Here is a 25,435-nt window from a genome sequence, read left to right as displayed (position 1 = left end):
AACTCTAATGACTAGAAAATAAAAAAAAAAAAAGCTTGAACATTCAAGGACATCACAGCTCAGGATCTCCCTGTGCATTATTACAACCAAACAGAAGCATGGATGGATAGTGAAACTTTCAAAAAACTGTTTCACACACATTTTGCACAACAAGTTCGGCAATTTCTAGAAGAGAATGGATTGCCACAGAAGGCTGTTCTATTGCTTGATAACACTCCTTCACATCCCGATCAGAAGATTCTCGTGGTCTCATCACAACTAAGTTTTTACCTCCCAACAGCATTGCCTCTGTGCAGCCAAAGGATCAAAGCATAATTGTCTAAGTAAAACAGCACTACTGGGTTTGTCTCCTGAGATTATTAGTTGATGAGGATGATTTGGTAGCATTCTGGAAGAAGTTAAAAATTCTACATGTCATACGCAAGATTTCTGATGCCTGGCAGGAAGTCAAGCCACATACACTAGTTTGATCTTTGAGGAAAATTCTTCCAGATATAGATTTTCAACGTTTCAGTGATAAATAACAACTGCACAAATAATTACTCTGGCAACTGGTTTAAATGGTTTTAAAGGTTTCAAAGGAGAAAACTTGAGAGAGTGGCTGAAGATAAATGCATCTGAACCCGGCTTCCAGTACATGAGTGAAGCCGAAATTGTGGCCGCTGTCATGGCCAAACAAAGAAGAGGACAGTAAATGTAAATGTGCAGATGACTGTAACCTTGTCTGTCACTGAACTGGGTTGAAACATGTTGATACTCTCCCAGATTATATGGGCCAGAGGGGGGTTTCAACTACTATGATATTACCGCTGCATAAAGAAACTTAAAATGGCACACGAAAAAAATGTCAACTTCTCTCAGAAGCTGATCAAAATCACACAATATTTTAAGAAATAAAAAAGGCCTACAGTACCTATGCACAGGGCAACAGTACTTATGCACGGAACTCGGATAAACTTTTTAACTAAGTTTACAGGTTTGAAAATATATCGATTATTCTTATTTTGCAATTATTCATGCACCTTCTCCCCCACTGCATGTCAAATCAGAAATTCTTAGGTCTAAACAAATCCTCTTTCATTCAGAAGTTTAGTACCCATCATAATCTTTCATTCTACAACAATCTTAACTTTTCTTGTTGTTATAACTTTTTAGCCCTTATTTACACACACACACACACACACACACACACACACACACACACAGAGAGAGAGAGAGAGAGAGAGAGAGAGGGGGGGGGGGGCAGGCATGTGTGCGTGTGTACATTTGTTGATACAACCTTTTTTTCTCTCTTTTTTTTTTACCTCTTACCAGACGTACCCGATACACCAGGTATCAGAGACCCTTTAATTCTGCAAGTGTTGTAAGAACCACAGTGCAAACACTTGAGGCCGACAACATGGAACTTAACAGTGGATTCCTGAAAAAAGTCAAGGAAAATATGCCATCAGATTGGTAACAAACATCTAAAATGTGTATAATTAGCATTAGTATGTAAGACACTTACTTTATGACAGTCTTTACACAAAATTTCTGCTCTATAGTTTATGTATTCTGGTGGCATTGGAGTTGCTGCAACCTCAGCATCAAGGAATCCCCAAAGCTGAAATAATACAACAGCACATAATCATGAACTACAACAATAAATGGAGTGACAAAAGGAACAGTACGTGTAAAGAACTTACTAAATAAATTTCTGTGAAGAAACTTATCACCTAAAACACACACACACACACACACACACACACACACACACACAGTGACTGTAAGAAACACTGGTGTTCCATTACCCGAAAAATGATTGTAATAATAAACAGAAACAAAAATATTTCCTGTTACATAACTGGCATAAGTAGGAAAGTTAATAAGTGGTTTGAGTCAAGGGTGATACAGTGGAATACGACAACATATTGTTTTGCCTATTAGCTGATAATACTTTTTGGTTTTCAATAGTTTTACATCATTAGTGGAGATAATATTGCAACAGGTGCTTGTACATGTTGATTTCCTGCAAACTACATCGCGATCTATTATTAGAGCAACATAATGTTACCTAGAGTCTATTGTCATAATGAATTTTTAGTTAAACATACAGAAATTCTTGTGGTTTGCAGTCAAAATAGTGGATTGGTGCAAGCCTCAACAATAGTATGTCCTACACAAGTCTCTTAATACCTCCACAACTGCAGCAACCTACGTCTACTTGAACTTGTAATGAAGCCTTGCTCTCCTTTCACAATTTTTAACTCCCCATCACCTCTTTCTTCCAACTTAAATTATCAGTGCTTTAATGTCTCAGTATGTGTCTTATCAACCAATCACTTCTTTTAGTCATCATTTGCCCTAAGGCTCTTTGTTTCTTCCAATTTGATATAGAAAGTTACGCGATCTAACCATCTAATCTCCTGCATTCTTCGGTAACACCACATTTCAAAAGCATGTACTGTTCGTCATCCATGTCTCACTCCCATATACAGTCATACTCCAAAAAATACTTTCAACAAAATCTTCCACACACTTGAATTTATAATCAATGTTAATCATTTCTTTTTTCAGAAAAAACTTTTCTTGTTATTACAAGTCTGTATTTCATATCCTCTTTCTTACTTCCATTGACAGTCATTAACTGTTCAAATAGCAAAACTTGTCTACTATCTTTAGTGTCTCATTTCCTAATCTAATTGCCTCATCACAACCTGATTCAACTGACTACACTTCATTATCCTTATTTTACTTTGGTTTGGACAGTGCTTTGAAACATAACATGAACAACAACAAAAGTAAAACTTGGGTAAAAGAGCGTATTCAAATTAAATAAGTGCCAAGGGAATTACCAACAAAGTACTAGGCAACAGACGAGTTTTGCTATTTGGGTAGCAAAATAACTGATGATGGCTTAATAAAGTGGAAACAACATACAGAAAGAAAAGTGTGTCTGAAATGAGAAGTTACGAAATCTTTTTTGAAATTATCTGTCTGTAATGTAGCCTTGTACAGAAATTAAATGTAGACGATAAATAGTATGAGGACACAAATTTTTGAAATCTGGAGCTAAGGAAAAATGTTTAAAATCAGATGGGTAGTTTGGACAACTAATGAAGAACTATTGACTAAACTGGGAGGGAAAGAATTGTAGCACAACTGGGTATCACTGAATGCTATTTCTCCTGCAACGTGCAACACAAACCTATTTGGCAATGGAAGTGTCTTAGCAGCAGGCCTTTCGGGAAGCCTGTGCAGTTAGCAGTGACAGCATGAAGTGGAGCGTGCATGCACAACACAAACCAATTTGTGTTTCTCGAGTGTGCAGAAATGATCACAGCAGCATAAGATAGACCAGAAATTTGGCAGTCTGATCATTCTTAGTATAAAACTAGCCAACTGCAAGAAAGATATGGAGTGAAATACCAATGGAGCTTAATACTGACAGCAAGTAAATATTTTTACTGCGTCATTTTGTTCTGACAACTAATTCACAAACATGTCTAGCACTTTTTTGCCACCAGTGATGTTGGTTGCAACAGTTTAAATTGTGTAATACTATTTTCATTTAAAAAAAATTTTTTAAAAAGAAAAGTTGCTGAATTCACTTTTATTGCTTACAGCATGGTAAACTAAGTTTTTTCCTCTGGTGATACAGCTGAATGGAAATTGATGCAGGGCACTCTCAAGTATGCATCAATCTTTCTCAAAATATAATCAAATGTAGACCCAGACAAGCTTGTGCATTCATGGAATTTATCACTATCTAACTGTAAACTTTCATACAATGTATTAAGATCTCCAAACAATTCTCTATGTTTCATTAGAATATTTGGAGCTTTCCTTACACTGAATATATCAACTTTCAGAAATGTACGTCAATCCAGCACCACATCAGATAGCAATGCGTCTGACTATTGTTTGTCTGATTGCTGCAGAATGCTACTATACACTGCTGAACAAAGAACTGCTATTCTGGACCCTACAGTGCCGGTTTGCGTTCTGAGATCATAGAGTATTCTGCCCACTGTAGCTTAAAGAAAAGATTGATAACAGGATACATCATGTGGCATCAAGGAATACTCAATATGGTGCTGAAGGTAAGTGTGATGGGTACAAATTTTAGAGGGACACCAAGGCTTTCTACAGCAAGTACATTCCAGAGGATGTAGATTGCACTAGTTATTCAGAGATGACATGCTCGCATGGGATAGACTAGCATGGAGGGCTGCTTCAAACCTTTGCCATCTCTGGCAGAATTACGCCATTGTCAAAATGTTGAGTTTTTATTTTTCCTTCCTGAAATTTTAGACCTGTATTTTCTGCCAGTGATTCTTTTACTGCTCACTCCATGTATAGACTGCATAACCTAGGGAATATTCTACAACTCTATCTCACCATCTCCTCAATTACTATTCAGCCTGTCTTCTACGATAATCCATATAGTCAGTAGTGTGTCAAGTGTTCCTAGATTTCTTTAAAACCCAAGTTGATCTTTCCAGAGGTCAGCTATTACGTGTCTACTGATGCTTCTCTAAATAATTTTGTTACCATGATTTACGTAAACTGATGTTACTATAATATTCACGCAAACTAGCACCTGCCCTCTACGGTATCAGGGTTATTATATTCTCCTTTAAGTCTTGCAGTATTAGACGCATTGCAGTATTGCATACTAGTGGAACAATTGTGTTATGGTTGGTTCCCCCAAGCACCTTAATAATTCTGAAGGAATGTGATCTATTCCAGGTACCTTATTTCAAGTTAAATCTTTCAGTGCTCTGTCAAATTATTCTCACAGTATCACATCCTCCAGCCCCTCCCCCCATCTTCATCAAATTCCTCTCTCCTTTTCATAATATTGTTCTCAAGTTTATTGCCTTGATATAGCCCTTCTAAATATTACCTCCCTTCTTTGCTTAGTACTGACTTCCAATTATCATCACCCCTTTAAGCTCATATGGCTGCTTCTCTTTCCTCTTTTCAATGTATTACATACAATTTTTCAACAATATCTTATAAACATTAAGATACTGTCATTATCTGGTCCTAGCAACATAATTTTGACACAAAAGATACCACCACCACCACCACCACCACCACCACCACCACCACCACCACCAACAACAACAAGACTGGTATTTTTTAAGAAGTTCCTCTCACATATGACACAAGCCATAGTAAGAACTAGTGATGGGCTAAACTGCGATTTTCCGATATCAGTGATTTCTGTGAATGCTACTTTTCAGTATCTGTTATTCTTAACTGTGATTTGTCGCAGTTAAGAGTCGCAGTTAAGGAACATAGGTCGTGTATCCCTCCGCCACTGCGATTTCTGCTACTTCCGCGATTTCTGCTACTTCTGCGATTTCTGTGACTTCTACTACTCCTGCGATTGCTGTGACTCCTGCGATTGCTGTGACTTACCACCGTATGAAAAAGTTACATCTGTCCACACAGAAAATTGCATCTCAACAAACCTGTCATTGGTAAGTATGTTTTACGTTTTTTCTTCCATTGGCTTTAATTTTGTGTTAAAGAAACAACTGTGAAAATATTAATAGTGTAATTAATATGTAAGTAGCCGTACAGTACCGTAATAGTTCGTGTTTAGAAAATGAATTCTAACATATTGTTATGTTCACAGGTACCTGAACTACATTTCAGTCACTGAGTAAAGTGATAACTCAAAATATCATTGTCAACAGATCTGAAGAAATTGCCACTGCGTCTTTAGACCGTTTTCGTCAGACGAGAGGTTAGTTTCTAATCGTTTCGATGGACTTAATTACTTCAGTGAGATCGTTCTTGCAAATGTGATACTCATTATAGCAAATATTAGCAATCTACTCTGTCAATTATATTGCTAGTAATTAGTGACAGCAAAAATTGTTTAATAATCCTTGTGTTCTTGCAGACGCAGTTCTGAATCTGATTCCTGGTTGCTGTACATATCTATCCACATCAAGGCTGTTGAGAGAGACTCGTGAAGATTCAAGACAGCTCTTAGAGGATTTGCAGTTTAAAAGTGAAATAATTGTGAAATAAGTGTGTGAGTGATTAAACTGTGTTTAATTGAAGTTGTTGTGTGATTTTAAAGGAATAATAAATGTTAAATACAGTGAGTGAATAATAAAAATCTCATTTTCCACATGTTAAGCCGTCCAATACCCGTAATTTTCCGCCACTTAATTATTGGTAAACACTTGGAAAGCGACGTGTGTCCCTCCCCCCCCTTTCTCCACAATCTTGGTGTGACACTGACCTGTAACATATCCCGAAGTCTACAATATGCATTTTGAGGCTGTTGATATGTAAGGTGGGAAGTACAGATCTTCCAGTTAAATCAGGAATAGCTTAAGTGCATTACTTGAAAGTAACACAGGAAAAGCTTACTTATGTAGGTGGTAGTAGTGTCGGCAAAAAGTTCTTGTGTGTGAAGTTGCCATGTAGAACACCAGGTGTAAAACTTTTCTCCCGAGTCTTAAACTGTGTCGGAACAAAAGTGAGGCATTCATATGACTCAATAATACTGTTTTCATTTCACTACACTTATACAGATGTCTGAGTTCTTCTGTGTTAACATTGCAAAGTCCTGTAGGCATGTGGAGTATTAACCAAAACTGTCATATTGGAAGCATAATCAAACACATTTGTTACGTTACTTGATATTTTCAGGAGAAAAAGGCAATGTTGCTTCTTATTAATATAATACATTGAGTCACAGCAGTATTTGACCAACCATAACTGATGCTGAATGTGCATGTCGTCATATAACATGAAGGGCTTATTTCAATAGTGGTACATGTCCATTACCTCCACTTTTCTGTCTATAATGCTTCTGAAATTAATGATCCAAACAAACATAAATAAAGGTTCATCTCTAGCAAGAAGCCATATGCTTGAATATTTCTGGTATCTCAACTGCAGATTTTTCAGCGCTCATTTAACTTTACGACTCTGTATCTCAAAATGAACAAAAATGGACTTGTACCACTATTGAAATAAGCCCTTTATATGCACACACAGCACATCGATCTCGTGAGGCACAAGGCTCTCATAATGAAGTATGTACGTCGGTCAACAGATGGCACTAGGAAAAGTATGTTAACTGCGCTTTTTAGTTGCTACTTGCGACTTCTAGCCGCGACTTGTCACTGAAATCGCAGGAAGGAGTATGGAATTCGGCCCACAGATGGCTCACAGCGTTGAATGTGAAATGCTACTTCCGACTGCTAACTGCGACTGAAATCGCAGTTAGATTTTGTAAAGTTGTTATTGTGATATCTGTGACTTCTCAATCACTGTGATTTCTAACAGGTACGCGATTTCCTGCCCACCACTAGTAAGAACTATCAGCATGAAGAACCTGAAAATTAATTATTTTAAAAGAACAACAGTATTAGGAAAAGGATAGATTTCTCTTCACCATATAGAAGAGATTTGAGTCACACAGAGGCACAACAAAAAGACTCCTAAACAATTGAGGTTTGGCCAAAGGACCTTCTTTTAAAGTGGACAATCACACACATTCATGCAAGCACAACTCACACACACGTGACTACTGTCTTTAAGCTTTTCATGTACCTGGGTCATGTCCAGGAGAGATGTCTGGCAAGTTGGACATGCATAATGCCCCGCTTGAAGCAAATCTTCAAAGCACGTTCTGTGTAACAGATGGCCACATTCTGGAATGTGGCATGGAATCCGAGATGTATGGATGTCCTCAAGGCACACAGGGCAATTTGCTCGAGACACATTTTCTACACACTGAAATGGTTAAAATGAAGTTATTTAACAGACAGTTGTTCAAGTTCTGAAAAGAAACGCTTTTCTGATTACAAGTAATAAAAATAAAAGTGATGTCAGCTGTTATTGTTAATTAAACATACACATTCACAGCAAAATAATGTATCTTAAAAAAGAATACTGGTGTCTACAAAAATTTGCTATGAACACTTAGGTTGTCGCAGGAGGAATAGTCAATATCCAGGGACATGAGACGAACCATCACTGAAAGCAAAAAAATCTGGTAAAAAGTGACTCTCAAATGCATAACTTAACAGCTAAGAGCACTACATCTTCGCTACTATGAAACAAATCTCTTTTACTGAAAGCTCTTTTCTTTCCATATTTTGGGAGGAGGTAGTGTGGACCAAAACCATCCCACAACATGTCAAGGATGATTATAGAGGAAGTTCAAAGAAAGGGTGGCCAACATCTAGGATCAATGAGATTCTGGTCGTATGTGAAGTACAGCAGTGGCAAGACACAATTAATACCTTCACTGTGTGACAGAGTATGTTGATGTAATAGCTCCACACTGAACAATCATATACAAACACTTGCTCAATGAAAGATCTACCCAAAGACTGGAGTGTTGCTTAGGTCACACAAATACTATTGGAAGTAAGAGTAATCGAATGAATTATGTACCCGTATCACTGATGTCAAAATGCAGTATGATGTTGGAACATACACTGCATTCAAACATTATGAATTACATTGAGGAAAACAGCTTGTTGACACACATTCAGCATGGATTCAGAAAACACTGTTCTCGTGAAACACAACTAGTTCTTAATTCTCACAAAGTAATGCTATCAACAGGGGATCTCAAATTGATTTCTAGATTTCTGAAAGACTTTTGATACCATTTCTCACAAGCAACTTACAATCAAACTGTAAGCCTATGGAGTACTCTCTCAGTTGTGCAACTATATTCATGATTTCCAATTAGAAAGATTACAGATGATAGTAACTGCTGGAAAGTAACCAAGTAAAGCATACGTGATAACTAGATTTTCTCCATGGAAGCGTTATAGGCCCTCTGTTATTCCTAATCTATATAAACGATTTAGGAGATAATCTCAGCAGCCACCTTAGATTGTTTGCAGACAACACCATCATTTACAGCCTCGTAAAGTTATCAGAAAATCAAAACCAATTACAAAATTATTTAGACTGTAACAATACCAGAGAAGAAAAGTTGCTACTCACCATATAGCGGAGATTCTGAGTCACAAAAGGCACAACAAAAGATTCACACAATTATAACTTTTGGCCATTAAGGCCTTTGTCAGCAGTAGACACACACACACACACACACACACACACACACACACACACACACGTCTGCAGTCTCGGAGAGCTGATTTCAGCTCTCTGAGACTGCAGACGTGTGTGCAAGTTGTGTGTGTGTGTGTGTGTGTGTGTGTGTGTGTGTGTACTGCTGACAAAGGCCTCAAATTGTGTGAATCTTTTGTTGTGCCTTTTGCGACTCAGCATCTCTGCTGTATGGTGAGTAGCAACTTTCCTTCTCTGGTATTGTTAAATTCCATCCTGGATTTCCACTGTTAAATCTAAAGATTGTCAATTCAACTAAATACCTAGGAAATACAACTGAAATTGGAATGATCACACGGATAATGTTATGGGGACAGCAAAACAAAGATCGTGTTTTAGCAGAACACTTAGAATATGCAATAGGTCTATTAAGAGGTTGCCTACACTACACCTGTCCATCCTCTGCTCGAGTACTGCTGTGCAGTATGGGATGCTTCACAAGATTGCTCCTGGCAGAAGGTATGAAGGGAAAGGAACAGGGTTAAAGGAAAAGGACCAGCAAGGTTTAGGAAATAGGGAAAGTTACAAAAAAGTTGTCCAGAACCCCAGGTCAGGGGAGACTTACTGGACAGGATGAGAAGGAAAGACTGATGGTATGGGACTGCACAGGCCGGGATTTGAAAACCTGAGAGCATAAAAGTGGAAGATAGGATAAGACAGAGATTACTGAAAGCACATCATGCTAGAGTTAATAAAATCAGAAAGATAAATGAATTATACATGGTAGAGAGGTCCCAATGACTCCCACCAACTTAATATGAATGGGCACAGACAGGAGGTGTATACTGGCAACACAGCATCCTGTAGCAGAGCATACTCTACAATATGACAGCTGTGACTAGTTCCTCTGATGTCCAACAGTGTGAACTGATGTTACAACATGTGCTTGGTTCTCGCCACTCACCTGTCCTAAATTTACATTAATTTCTTTGGCCTCAGCAAATCTTCTTCTTCTTCTTCTTCTTCATTCCCTTTTAGTTTTCTGTACCTTTTATTTTCTGACCTGTCTATTCACCCTCACCCCCTCCCCCAACTGCCTACCACATATAAAGCACTTAGCTTTCTGCTCTTATTAACTCTTGCACAATGTTTTTACAGTAACCTTTGTTTTCTTTATTGTCCTATCTCCACCTTTATGCTACCAGGTTTTCAAGTCTTGTCCTGTGCAGTTCCCAAAAATCAATCTTTCCTTTTCACACCATACAGCAAGTCTCCCCTGGCGCAGCATTCTGGGCAACCTTCCTGTAACTCCCCCATTTCCTCACCCTCGTCAGTCCTTTTCCTTCATCCCTCTTACTTTCCCTTCAGTCTTTCTGCCAGAAGGGACCACTGGTTCTGAAGGTTGCACATTTCCATAACTATTATGCATTTTTTCTCCTGCTGTCACTTGATGAGTAAATCTTTCATATTCCAGCCGTATTTGTTATTAGTCAATAAGGCAAGCTGTATTTCCTGAAAGCCTTACATAAGTAATAGTAACAGATTTTTACAAAAGGAGACAGATGAGAGATTTCTAATTACGGACCCATCTCCCTCCATCCTATCTACTCATTTTGTTTTATTTTATTTTAATTTCTTTTGAGAAGGTAGCTTGGACCAGAACATGAACCAACTTTCTTAGAATAACCTTTACACTATATGTTGTTTGAATTCTTTAAAGGCTGCTCTTGTGACAATGTACTATATCATTTCATTAAGATGGTTCTGGCAGGCAAAAGTGAGAAAAATTACAGTGATGGCATTTTCTGTGATACTGCCATGGTATTCAAATGTGTAGATGGAAAAAGAAGGAACTTCTATTGCATGGCTGGAGTCATATTTTAAAAGCCGAAAACCAAGGGTAAAGTTAATATACGGTATCATCAGGAATAAAACTAAATTCAGAGTGGAGAAATATTATATGTGGTGTCTCAAAAGTTCAGCTTATGGGCCACTCCTTGCCTTGACCTACACAAAAGATTTCGGCTCAATGCACATAGGCAATTTATTATTGTGTACTCACATAATCATTTTCTCATGTGTTTCAGCATTACACGTGAAACAATGGAGCCATGCACACTATGACAGTGATGCTGTGAATTCGCTGCAAGGGCACAGCGAGAGAACTGTGCTCGCCAACCACTGCTGCATCGCCTCGATCTAGCCGACTGTTGCAGTGTACCAAGTTTGGACTTGGAATAATTCACTGAAGGGGTGAAAAAATACCCTGAAATATAGAACACTTATTGCAAGGAGTATTATGACAGGATTAACAGGAGAGCCTCAGGGCTTCAAATGTTTGTAAGGTTTTGTGTGGTTTGTGCTGCGAAACCAAGTCAGGAGAGAAATGACAATCATCATTCTGAAACTAGTTAGCATCTGTGTTCTCCAGGTGGTGTTTTTACTCGAACGTGGCTATTTAAAACTTGAAATAAGGCTCAGCAGCAAATGCTTTGCCCCTGGTGAGACCCCCTTCATCTGACTGAACAAATTTTCAGTTAACAATAGCAGATACAGTCTGTTACATTAGCAGGATCGTTGAAATCAATTGCTATATTGTATAGCAGTCACAAAATACAAAACTGCACACATTTCAATAGTGATATTGTCACATAGAAGAAGGTGTAAGTAGATGAATGACGAACACTAACTTCACTTAACGAAGGTTTATTCAGCACTTGCACATACAAGAGCATGGAGAGAACTGCCTCTGGCCAAAACATACGGTATATATACAGTTGCAGAACATTCCAGTACAATGATTCTTGACATTTGTGGATACCTCTAGAATGTACACAAATTGAATATAGAAATTAAAATTGTACAGTCCAGGTGGGTTTTGAACTCACGACCCTCCATGCAACAGTTTAGTATCATAACAACTACACCACAGTGCTACTCAGCTTTTTCTACGACACCTCTCCCTCCTTAAGAGAACAGCGTCTCGGTGTTACGTCCTCCTAGTCTGGGAATGAGTCATTGGTCCTGCATACTCCGACTCCCAACGACCGATGCTTGCCCTGGCAGTGATCTTCTTAGAACTTCGTTAACCTTTACGCTTTTCATCACCTTTCCGCTTGCTGCCTGTCGCTGGAGCTTTGAATTTACCCTGGGCTGCAGGATCCATATAGGGCTTCATTCGAAGGATGTGGAAGGATTTAACAAACACAGCGTCCACGTCGTAGTTGCCTCACACCCACACACTAGGAAAAATGGCGTAAATCCTGTGGTGTCTTGTTTGGCAGTGTTGTAGGCAAACGTCAAGAAAGGTAGCACCTCATCCCAGTTTCTCTGTTCAACATTTTGACAGCATGTTGGCCAAGGTCTTATTAAGGCGTTCAGTAAGCCCGTTAGTTTGTGGATGGTAGGCAGTCATCATGTGATGAGTAATGTTGCACCAACGGTTTATCTCTGTCACAAGATTCGATGGAAAAACTTTCCCTCAATCCATAATTAATGACCTTTTTATACAATACAATGTCTTCCACAATGAATTTGGCTACCTCAGATGCTTCTGCTGTTTCCACGGCTTTTGTAATGGCATAGTGTGTCAGATAATCAGTGCAAACAATAATCTATCTATTGCCACTAGCAGACGTTGGAAAATGTCTGAGGAGGTCAATCCCAACATACTGGAAAGGCATTTCGGCTGATGAAATTGGTATAAGTCGGCCAGGTGGTTCCTGAGGAACTGCCTTTCTCCTCTGGCACTCTCAACAGTGTGACACAGTAACGGACACTCCTAAGTAAACCTGGCCAGAAAAATCTCTTGCAGATCCTATCGTGTGTCTTAATAAATCCTAAATGTCTGGCCTCAGGTGTGTCATGGAATTTCTGTAGAACATCTGAGCTCCTGTGTTTAGGAATCAGTGGTAGCCACTTCTTTCCAAACGGAAAGCAATCCATTAACTACCTTAAATTGTCTTTTCACATCCTATGACTGATTTAGTATAATTTGAGATATCTTGGCGACCTCCTCCTGCTCAGCAGAGAGATCATGGAGTGCAGCGAGACAGTCACTGTCTTCATCCATGTCTTGATGGTCATGCACAGGGTTTCTTGAGAGACAGTCGGCATCTTTGTGTTTTCTTCCACTTTTGTACACTACAGTAATGTCATACTCTTGAAGAAGTAGTGCCCACCTGGCGAGTCGTCCTGTTGGATCCTTAAGACCTGTCAACCAACAAAGTGAATGATGGTCTGTAACAACAGTGAATGGCCTTCCATAGAGATACTGTCAAAATCTGTGCATGGCCCAGATCACAGCAAGACATTCTCTTTCTGTAGTTGAGTAGTTTCTCTCAGCTTTTGTAAGTGTCCTAAAAGCATAGGCTATAACCTTCTCTTTTCCATCCAAAATTTGCACCAGAACATCACCGATCCCACACCCGCTGGCATCTGTGTGTAGTTCTGAGGGTGCTCTCTCATCATACAGACCAAGTACAGGGTCAGTAGTCAGAGCTCTTCACGGCACATGGAAAGAATCTCGTTGAACACCACCCCAGATAAATTTAGCCATCAGCTTTTAACAACTCTTGGAGTGGCATGGCTTTGATACAAAAGTCTTTGATAAAATATGGTAATAAGAACATAATCCGAGGAAGCTCCTCACATCTCTAATACTCTTAGGAATAGTGAATTCCGTTATAGATCTCACCTTTTCTGGGTCTGGCCGCACACCTTCGTTTGACACAAGGTGTCCAAGTATTTTGATTTCTTTTGCTCCATAGAGACACCTTCTTGGGTTAAGTTTCAGTCTGTCTTGTTGGAGACACTTAAGTACGGCCCTCAGACTTTTTATATGTTCATCAAATGTCTCTGAGAACACTATAATGTCATCTAAATAATAAAAACACATTGTCCACTTCAGGTGCCTTAGAAGATTATCCATCATCCATTCAAAAATTGCTGGTGCATTACACAAACCAAACGGCATTACCTTAAACTCATACAGGCCCTCAGGGGTGATGAATGCAGTTTTATCACTATCAGCCTCATCTTCTTCGATTTGCCAGTATCCCGGGTACATGTCCGTGGTTGAGAAAAACTTAGCCCCCTTCAGACAATCTGGTGTATCGTCAATTCATGGAAGGGGGGTAAACATCCTTTTTACTTATCTTATTAAGCTTCCTATAAACAACACGAAAGCGCCAACTGCCATCCTTCTTCCTGACGAGAACCACTGGTGATGACCATGGACTCTGCGAATGTTGAATGACTTCATTTTTCATTTTCTCTACCTCATCACGAATTATTCAACATTCCGTTGCTGACACACGGTATGCTCTCTGGCTTATTGGTTGATGGTCTCCAGTGCTAATCCGATGCTTCACCGTTGATTTGTCTAATTTGCTCTTCACCTGCACATTGAAGCATTCAGAGAACTCTTGAAGAATGACAAGTACCTTCTTCTGATGTTCCTTAGTTAGATATGGTGATAGTCGAGCTAGAAGATCTTGTCTCATAGTGGTAGCGCTAATTTCACCCACAGACTCGGCATGGGAGGTTTCTATGACACTCTGCTGTTCTGCAATTAACACATGCATCTTGGAAGGATCTGCGGTTCTCAGTGACAGTTAACTATCCACAACTCACCGAATCCGTTCTTAAACGAGATGACAGAGGCTGGGATGACCAAGTTATTCTTCAGTGGTATGTTTCTCTTACATTCCACTACAAGATCCATGGACTGATGCATGGCATGACATGTGACAGTTACCTTTCTACTGTTGACTGCAGGAATGATCACTTCATCCAGCACACAGTCACCACACGCTTGGATGTGCATCTTCCTGTCCACAGTATCTCATCTCGTCTAGCAAAATCTTTGAGCAACCACAATCTATAATTGCCTGAGAAGCTTTCAAAAAGTGCCATCCGACAATGACGTCACGTCTACACTCTTGTAAGACAATGAATTCTAAGGGCTGTGTATGGCCACTTATACCCATACGAATGGTGCATCTTCCTGTAGGTTTTACAAATTTCCCATTAGCCACCTTCAGCAGAGATGTTTAGTTGTCGACGAATATGATTTTCTGCAAATGGTGGCAGTACTTCTCTGAAATGACTGACTATGATGCTCCAGAGTCCACAAGAGCTTGGGCTGGTCAGCCATCCATGAGGATATCGATGCAGTTTCTATCATTTTTGCAGTGATCGACAGCGGAGAATTTTTCTCTTCAGCGGCCTCTGAGAAAGGTCACGACCTTGATCGGCATGTTAGGGAGCGTCCTCTCCAGTGGCTAGCTTGTGGCGATGGTGACCTACGTCGTCCTGCACCCACATCTTGTTTATCTTCGTTGTCCTGGAGTTGGCGCACCACATGTCCTGGTCATCCACAGTGGAAACATACTGGTTGGTTATCCTGGGTCCTCCAGACATCAGTCTTCCTTGATACCCAAACAGGCTCCTCATACGACATTGTAGGAACGTAACTCCGCCTGGGTCTTGACCTCCGCCTGGGTCTTGACTTTTTCACTGTTTTAAAGGGAAATGAAGGACGAAAGATTGGGTTAAATGTCTGTTCCACTTCCTCCCTTCTCTTTAAGAGTCTTGGTTTTTTGCTCGCCGTGCAATCCAGGTGCCTTCTGATCTTCCTCTCTCACTAAGTGATGAAGAACACTTGTGAAATCTGTTGCTTCCTCCATCACAGACATAGATACGATGTTTGGAAACTGTTCAAACTTCTTGCATGTAATTCTTTTTTGATGCATTGTCTCAATATACTGGCACCATTTTATGAAGTTGTCTGCAGTCGAAATATCCTTCAGGAGTAGGCTTGATAGATGACCTCAGCAACACCCTTTATGAGATGTGCAACCTTATCTTCCTCCTCCACTATTTAACACAGCCCCAAGATACCTTGAATGTAGAATGCTGTAGTTTCTCCTGGACCCTGTGCCCTGCACTTTATCTTCTGCCCTGCACTTCTGTTGTTGTGTGTCACCGTATACTTCCGCAGTTCCATCTGGAATACCTCCCAGCTTGTGAACTTCTCCTCATTGTTCATTGCTTGGCAGTGCCCTCCAAGTAGAAAAATACATTAGCCAAACACACGGCGTCATCCCATTTGTTAAATATGGCTATACACTCATATACCTTCAGCCACTTGTTTGGATCTTGGCTATCACCACCAGAGAACCTGGAAGAATGTCTCATGTGGTGGCACACAGTTGCTGTCATTGTAACGTCTTCTTCTTCTTCTTCTTCTTCTTCTTCTTCTGTCTCTGATAGATTGCGATCTGTTGAAAATAGCTCGAACTCAGGTTTCTCACCACAGTAAACAGTGGCTCTGTCGTGGCCTGATGGGAGCCACTGTGTCGTCGAAATTGTGCGCTTATCACAATGTCCAATACCCAGTGCCTCCACCAGAATAATGTCACGTAGAAGGTTTAAGTAGATGAATGATGAACACTAACTTCACTTAACGAAGTTTTATTCAGCACTTGCATATACAAGAGTGTGAAGAGAACTGCTCCTGGCCAGAACACATACAGTATATATACAGCTACAGAACATTCCAGTACAATGATTCTTGACATTTGTGGATACTTCTAGAATGTACTCGAACCGAATGTAGAAATTAAAATTGTACAGTCCAGGTGAGATTTTAACTCAGCTCTATGCAACAGTTTAGTATCATAACTACTACACCACGGTGCTATTCAGCTTCTTCTGCGACAGTATAAACTGAATAGTCTTATGTTTGGGAATAAATTGATGCAGTGTTCACTTCCATTGTTACCGACCACATTTCAATACATTTGTCTTGTCTTGCTACTTTGCCAACTTTATAGATAAAGTGATAGGCAAAAACATGATTTCTATTGTTAAATGAGCTTCTTCCTGGGGTTGATGGGATTTCATTGTCTAGACCACACAGCATGCTTTTAAAATCCTGTGGTATTTCTCAGCCACCTTTATTAGCGAATTTTGATGTGCATTCTTTGTCCAAGACTTTCCACACAGCCTTACAAACTTTCATTACTATTTCACACAGTGTAGTAGGGCTGATGCAGATCAGAGCGCATTACTGGAAAAGAACTACTGATGTTACGGCTGTTGTTTTAATGTTAATTCACCAAACAATTGTACACTCATTTGAAAATAAAGAATTTATCTTCATCTTCTCTCATATCGATAATGAGTGCCAAGAATGCTCTTTTCAGTAGCTGTGAACTAACCACTGGGTGGGCCCAAAACTCCCTGTTGCCTTTCTTAATGTATTCATACGTGAAATAAGCAGACACTGCATGGTTTCTTCCGCACTCATGCATATTGGTTGGCTTCCAATCTCGTACTTCTGTGCAACTATCGCTGTGATGCAACCATGTGTGCATCTCAAATGATTTCTAATGCTACAAAGGATAGATAGTATACAGTAAATACCAGAGTTGGCACCAGTATGTGGATAAGTTAAGCTCAGTTCTGCTCTTTTGCCCTCAGAAATACCTCAATGAAGTAAACTGAGGATGATATTTCTTGCATACTTTCACTGTCTTAAGGCATAATAACCTGGGGCATGTTAGTCTCTGAAGCATTGATATCGAGATTGCAATGCGCTTTTGTATGCCATTAAAAGCCCATGTCATGTGATCTCGCCAGCCAGTGAGAACATAGGAGACACGATGGAGTCAGCTAATAGCAACATCATTGTTAAGTAGTGTGAACACACAAATTGGAAAAGTTAGATGTTTAAATTAATGTACGTAGTGTAGCCTCAAAAAAAGCTCAGTTTTCATACATAATATCGGTCTTTTTCGCAAGTGTTTCACTTTAAGATACATCACACAAATGTGCCAGAAAAATTTTAAATGATGACATTAATGTCTGGTATCCTGGGTATTCGTCAGTAGGAAAAGGGAGAGAAGGAAGCATAGTAGGTGAATATGGATTGGGGCTAAGAAGTGAAAGAGGAAGCCGCCTGGTAGAATTTTGCGCAGAGCATAACTTAATCATAGCTAATACTTGGTTTAAGAATCATCAAAGAAGGTTGTATACATGGAAGAACCCTGGAAATATTAAAAGGTATCAGATAGATTATATAATGGTAAGACAGAGATTTAGGAACCAGGTTTTAAATTGTCAGACATTTCCATGGGCAGATGTGGACTCTGACCACAATCTATTGGTTATGAACTGTAGATTAAAACTGAAGAAACTGCAAAAAGGTGGGAATTTAAGAGATGGGACCTGGGTAAACTGAAAGAACCAGAGGTTGTACAGAGTTTCAGGGAGAACACAAGGGAACAATTGACAGGAATGGGGGAAAGAAATACAGTAGAAGAAGAATGGGTAGCTTTGAGGGATGAAATAGTGAAGGCAGCAGAGGATCTAATAGGTAAAAAGATGAGGGCTAGTAGAAACCCTTGGGTAACAGAAGAAATATTGAATTTAATTGATGAAAGGAGAAAATATAAAAATGCAGTAAATGAAGCAGGCAAAAAGGAATACAAACATCTCAAAAATGATATTGACAGGAAGTGCAAAATGGCTAAGCAGGGATGGCTAGAGGACAAATGTAAGGATGTAGACGCTTATCTCATGAGGGGTAAGATAGATACTGCCTACAGGAAAATTAAAGAGACCTTTGGAGAAAGGAGAACCACTTGCATGAATATGAAGAGCTTTGATGGAAACCCAGTTCTAAGGAAAGAAGGGAAAGCAGAAAGGTGGAAGGAGTATATAGAGGGCCTATACAAGGGCGATGTACTTGAGGACAATATTATGGAAATGGAAGAGGATGTAGATGAAGATAAAATGGGAGATATGATACTGTGTGAAGAGTTTGACAGAGCACTGAAAGACCTGAGTCGAAACAAGGCCCCCGGAGTAGACAACATTCCATTAGAACTACTGACAACCTTGGGAGAGCCAGTCATGACAAAACTCTACCATCTGGTGAGCAAGATGTATGAGACAGGCGAAATACCCTCAGACTTCAAGAAGAATATAATAATCCCAATCCCAAAGAAAGCAGGTGTTGACAGATGTGAAAATTACTGAACTATCAGTTTAATAAGTCACAGCTGCAAAATACTAACGCGAATTCTTTACAGACGAATGGAAAAACTGGTAGAAGCCGACCTCGGGGAAGATCAGTTTGGATTCTGTAGAAATGTTGGAACACGTGAGACAATACTGACCCTACAACTTATCTTAGAAGAAAGATTAAGGAAAGGCAAACCTACGTTTCTAGCATTTGTAGACTTAAAGAAAGCTTTTGACAATGTTGACTGGAATACTCTCTTTCAAATTCTGAAGGTAGCAGGGATAAAATACAGAGAGCGAAAGGCTACTCACAATTTGTACAGAAAGCAGATAGCAGTTATAAGAGTCGAGGGGTATGAAAGGGAAGCAGTGGTTGGGAAGGGAGTGAGACAGGGTTGTAGCCTGTCCCCGATGTTATTCGATCTGTATATTGAGAAAGCAATAAAGGAAACAAAAGAAAAGTTCGGAGTAGGTATTAAAATCCATGGAGAAGAAATAAAAACTTTAAGGTTCGCCGAAGACACTGTAATTCTGTCAGAGACAGAAAAGGACTTGGAAGAGCAGTTGAACAGAATGGACAGTATCTTGAAAGGAGGGTATAAGATGAACATCAACAAAAGTAAAACGAGGATAATGGAATGTAGTCGAAAGTCGGGTGATGCTGAGGGAATTAGATTAGGAAATGACACACTTAATGTAGTAAAGGAGTTTTGCTATTTGGGGAGCAAAATAACTGATGATGGTCGAAGTAGAGAGGATATAAAATATAGTCTGGCAATGGCAAGGAAAGCGTTTCTTAAGAAGAGAAATTTGTTAACATCGAGTATAGATTTAAGTGTCAGGAAGTCGTTTCTGAAAGTATTTGTATGGAGTGTAGCCATGTATGGAAGTGAAACATGGACGATAAATAGCTTAGAAAAGAAGAGAATAGAAGCTTTTGAAATGTGGTGCTACAGAAGAATGCTGAAGATTAGATGGGTTGATCACATAACTAATGAGGAGGTCTTGAATAGAATTGGGGAGAAGAGGAGCTTGTGGCACAACTTGACTAGAAGAAGGGATCGGTTGGTAGGACATGTTCTGAGACTTCGAGGGATCACCAATTTAGTATTGGAGGGCAGTGTGGAGGGTAAAAATCGTAGAGGGAGACCAAGAGATGAATACACTAAACAGATTCAGAAGGATGTTGGTTGCAGTAGGTACTGGGAGATGATGAAGCTTGCACAGGATAGAGTAGCATGGAGAGCTGCATCAAACCAGTCTCAGGACTAGGGGAAGATCAATTTGGATTCCGTAGAAATGTTGGAACACGTGAGGCTATACTGACCTTACGCCTTTCTTCTAAGATAAGGCGTAAGGTCAGTATAGCCTCACGTGTTCCAACATTTCTACGGAATCCAAACTGATCTTCCCCTAGGTCGGCTTCTACCATGAGATTATAGTAGGAAATTGTGTTGCCTTATCACGTTTTCAAAACTGGCAAAAGACTAAGCCGTGGCTGTCCGTAAATGACAAAAACATAGTAATATGCACAGTGTGTTCACAAGTTCGTGAACTTAAGGTGGAAAGCAGTGAACGTGTGCGTATCGATAACGCGTTTTTATCTGGTGTTTCTGCTAATAACGCCAAAAAACTAAATGATAAAATCGGGGATCATGCAAAGTGCAAATCACACATGAAGTGCGTAGAAATCATGAGTATAAAAGAAAAGAAAATTTCAGAAAAATGCGTAATTGATGTGCAAAGTTGTGGGGAAAGCGGCATCAAGAAAAAGTAATCGCAACTGCTTCGTTGTTCAGATCTGCATATGTAATAGCTAAACAGAAATTATCATTCAAATCGTATCCTGCAGTAATCGAACTACAAAAGCTTAACGGTTTATCAGTCGGTAATATGCTTCATTCTGACCATGCATGCCGAAATATCATTATGTTTGTAGGAGAAGAAATGAAAAAGAATCTTGCTCACTTCCTTGTAGAATCGGGTACAAACTTTAGTATCATGATGGACGAAGGTACAACGGTTTCCAATAAAACTTGTTTAATAATATATATACGTTTGTCCTTTGAGGGAGTTGCTTGCGATGAGTTTTTGGACATTGTTGAATTAGAAAGTGGGACAGGAGAATGCATTTTCAGCACACTGTTAGCAACTCTTGAAAAGTATGGCATTACGTATGATGAACTAAAAAACCACCTCGAGGTATCGCAACAGATGGTGGCTCAACAATACTTGCACCTTGCAAAGGCGTAGCCCCTCTACTGTGTAGTCATTTACATACGGATTTAACTGTTGTTCATTGTATGAACCACAAAATGAAATTAGCTATCCGCGATGTTATGAATGATGTAGCAGATGTATACCAAATACAGGTATTTTAGATTCCTTATATTCTTTGTTTTCTTGAAGTCCCAAAAATCAGAGACTACTACAAAGTGTTTCACAAGAATTATCATCGCAGCTATTAAAACTAAGCCATATTTTTCGCGTACGTTGGGTTGCTTCCTCATTTAATGCTGTTCGAGCTTTTCTTGAAAGTCACAGTTCTCTTGTCCACCTTTTTGAGAAACTGAGACATGATGGTTCCTGATCAACTCAGGAGAGATCTAAATTTGAAGGCTTACTAAAACATCTCACAAAGTGGCTTTTCTGATAGTGCATACGCATGAATAGTGAGTTTCGGCATTAACATCTATTTATAAATAACTATTTAACCATGGATAACTCCAGGGTCCAAGCTAGTAACATATATAATTATACTAACCCCATAAGACCTCCCCCCCCCCCTCCACACACTGGTAAAAGCACAAATCACACACTGTCTATACGCCATCTCCTTTACAGATGAACCACACTTTCAAAATATTCTCCCAATGAACCAAAGTTGACCATTCACCTTTCCTACCACTGTTCTCAAATGCTCATTCCATTTCATATTGCTCTGCAATGTTATGCCCAGATATTTAAACAAAGTGACTGTGTAAGCAGTACACTAATAATGTTGTACTTGAACACTATAGGTTTGTTTTTTCAACTCATCCACATTAACTTACGTTTTGCCACTTTTAGAGCTAGCTGCCATTCATCACACCGACTAGAAATTTTGTCCAAGTGATTTTGTATCTTTCTACAGTCACTTAACTTGGACACCTTACCGTACACAACCGCAGATTGTTGTCCACCCCCTCTGTCAAATCATTTATATACACAGACAACAGCAGCAGTCTTATTACACTTCCTGCAGCACTCCTGATGATATCCTTGCCTCTGATGAATACTTGCCGTGAAGAACAATATACTGGCTTCTTTTACTTAGCCTTCGAGCCACTCGCATATCTGTGAACTTATTCCACATGTTCGCACCTTCGTTAACAGCCTGCAATGAAGCAGAGCCATGTCAAATAATTTATGGAAATCTAGAAATGTGGAATCTACCTGTTGCCCTTGATCCACAGTTCACAGTACATCATGTGAGGAAAGGGTATGCGAGCTTTGCAAGAGCGATGCTTCCTAAAACCATACTGATTCGTGGACATATGCTTCTCAGTCTCAAGAAAATTTATTATCTTTGAACTGAGAATATATTCAAGAATTCTGCAGCAAACTGAAATTAGGGATATTGGTCTGTACTTTGTGGGTCCTTTCCTTTATACTTCTTATATACAAGAGTAACCTACACTTTTTTCCAGTTGTTTGTGAATGTGTGCTGTGTGAGAGATTCACAATGAATGCAAGCTAGGTAAGGGCCAATGCCAGAGTGCATTCTTTCTCAAAACTGATTTGTGATTCCATCCAGGCGTGGTGACTTACTTGCTTTCAAATCTTTCAGCTGTTTCACTATGGCAGGGGCGCTTATTGCTACATTGTCCAAATAAGGAAGTCTGATGAGCAAGTGACAGTATGTTTGTACGATTCTCTTATGTGAATGATTTCTTGAATGTGAAATTTAAAACTTTGGCTTGCGTTTCACTATCTTCACCTGCCATACCAGACTGGTCAACAAGGGACTCAATGGAAGCCTTAGACCCACTTTACCAATTTTCCACAGGCCCAGAATTTTCTTGGGTTCTCTGCCAAATCTTTTGCTAACGTATGATGGTGGTAGTAGTTGTATGTTTCACACACACACACACACACACACACACACACACACACACACACACACACACCTCAATTAACCTCTGCTTGTTGTCAGTTGTGGATTCTCTATTGAACCGAGACTGCAGCAACAGCCTCTGCTTCCTCAGCATCTTCTGAATTTCATTATTAAACCATGGTGGATCTTTTCCATCCTTTATCCACTTACTAGGCACATAACTCTCACGACCACGATTTACAATCTGCTTCAATTTTGCCCATAATCTCTAAACTTCCGTCTTACTGGAACTGAGTGATATGAATTTACTCTATAAGTGAGATGCTAACAACTGCTCATCTGCTCTATCTAGCAGAAACACTCTCCTAGCCTTCTCGACTGATTTATTACCTTTTGCAACCATAGTTGCTATAATCAAACAATGGAAAATCCAGGATGGAATGTACCAATTATGAGAAGGAAAGTTGTCACCATATAGTGGAGATGTAGAGTCACAGATAGGCACAACAAAAAGACTCTTACAACTAAAGCTTTCAGCCATTAAGGCCTTCGTCAACACTAGACACACATACACATACACGTACACACACACACTCACACAAATGGAACTCACACACACGACTGCAGTCTCAGGCAACTGGAACCACACTGTGAGCAACAGGATCAGTGCATGATGGGAGTGGTGACTGGGTGGGGGTGAGGAGGAGGCTGGGGCGAGGAGGGGGAGGGATAGTACAGTGGAGGTGGTGGACAGTGAAGTGGTGCAGGTCAGACTGAGGAGTGCTGTGTAGTGCTGCTACCACTGTGCTGCATTCTATGTAGGTATGACAACCAACGAGCTGTCTGTCCGCACGAGTGGCCACCGACAAACTGTTGCCAAGAAACAAGTGGACCACCCCGTTGCTGAACACACTGCCAAACATGACATCCTCCATTTCAATGACTGCTTTACAGCCTGTGCCATATGGATCCTCCCCACGAACACCAGCTTTTCTGAATTGTGCAGGTGAGAACCTTCCCTGCAATACATCCTATGTTCCCATAACCCTCCTGGCCTCAACCTACATTAGTCACTATCCCCGCCATCCAGCCTCTTCCCTGTTCCCATTCCCGCACTATACAGCTGTCATTCCACCACCACACCCAGTCTTTTTATTTCTCTCCTTTTCTGCTACTTCCCGTCCCCCCTCCCCACATGACCTGCAGCACTTCACTGTCCACCACCCCCACCATACTATCCCTCCCCCTTCCCCACCCCAGCCTCCTCCTTACCCCCACCCAATTGCCACTCCCATCATGCACTGGTGCTGTTGCTCGCAGTGTGGTTGCAGCTGTCTGAGACTGCAGTCTTGTGTGTGTGTATGTGTGTGTGTGTGTGTGTGTGTGTGTGTGTGTGTGTGTGTGTGTGTGTGTGTGTGTGTGTGTGTTGATGAAGGCCTTGATGGACAAAAGCTTTAATTGCAAGAGTCTTTTTGTTGTGCCTATCTGTGACTCATCACCTTTGCTATATGGTGAATGAAACTTGCTTTCTCATAATTGTTACATATCGCTGTAATTATGGCATGATCGCTAATCTCTGCTTCTATACTGACACTGTCAATGAGATCCGGCCTGTTTGTAGCTAAAAGGTCAAACATATTTCCATTGTGGGTGAGCTGTCTAGTCAGCTGCTGCATAACGGATTAATAGTATTTTGCATGACTGTCTGTTTATACCCCTTCCAATGAATACATAGACATCTCAGTCTATACGTGGTAGGTTAAAGTCACGTCCAACTAGTATTGCACAATCTGGATATTTCTGCACTACTGACTGTAGACTGTCTTTGAATGACTCTAGAACTGTCATAGTGGAATTGGATGGTGAGTAAAAACATCCAACAATTAACTTGGTTTCACCTACACCTGTTATGCGCGACCACATAACTTCACTGACACACTTCACTTTGGCCTCAACAGAGGCAAGATTTTTGTCAACTGCAATGAATACTCCCTCTCCTATGGCCTCTAATCTATCTTTCCGATTTATGTCCCACTTCAGGTTTCAGCCAGTTCTCGGTCCCAAGAATAATTTGACCGTTAGAGCTTTCCAGAAGGGCAGTATTTATCATGTGATCTTTCAACAGTGAGGCACATGCCTTCTATTTTTGGACGGCAGATGTCACAACTCCAGTGTGTCCCCTGTACATATAGTATGCAGGTACAGAGTGCATAGCTCTTGCAGCCATTTTTCTTTGGCTGGTGTAATGCCTTCAATGTT

At 40.1% G+C, this 25,435-nt stretch overlaps 1 protein-coding gene across 2 annotated transcripts in view; it reads right to left on the bottom strand.

Moving 5' to 3' along the window:
* LOC126262255 (RING finger and CHY zinc finger domain-containing protein 1) overlaps positions 1-25,435 on the bottom strand; it is a 93,865-nt gene that overhangs the window by 13,680 nt on the left and 54,750 nt on the right. Inside the window, exons 4-6 of one of the 2 annotated variants that reach the window (XM_049958741.1) lie at positions 7,570-7,752; positions 1,508-1,603; positions 1,312-1,420 (exon numbers count right to left, since the gene is read on the bottom strand). In XM_049958741.1, coding sequence (XP_049814698.1) covers positions 1,312-1,420; positions 1,508-1,603; positions 7,570-7,752 — 388 coding nt within the window. The remainder of the gene's footprint in view (positions 1-1,311; positions 1,421-1,507; positions 1,604-7,569; positions 7,753-25,435) is intronic. The other variant, XM_049958742.1, reaches the window with a different exon arrangement.

The sequence above is a fragment of the Schistocerca nitens genome, chromosome 6 (assembly GCF_023898315.1).
Source record: "Schistocerca nitens isolate TAMUIC-IGC-003100 chromosome 6, iqSchNite1.1, whole genome shotgun sequence".
NCBI classification, from domain to species: Eukaryota; Metazoa; Arthropoda; class Insecta; order Orthoptera; family Acrididae; genus Schistocerca; species Schistocerca nitens.
This window is presented reverse-complemented; position numbering and strand designations above follow the sequence as displayed.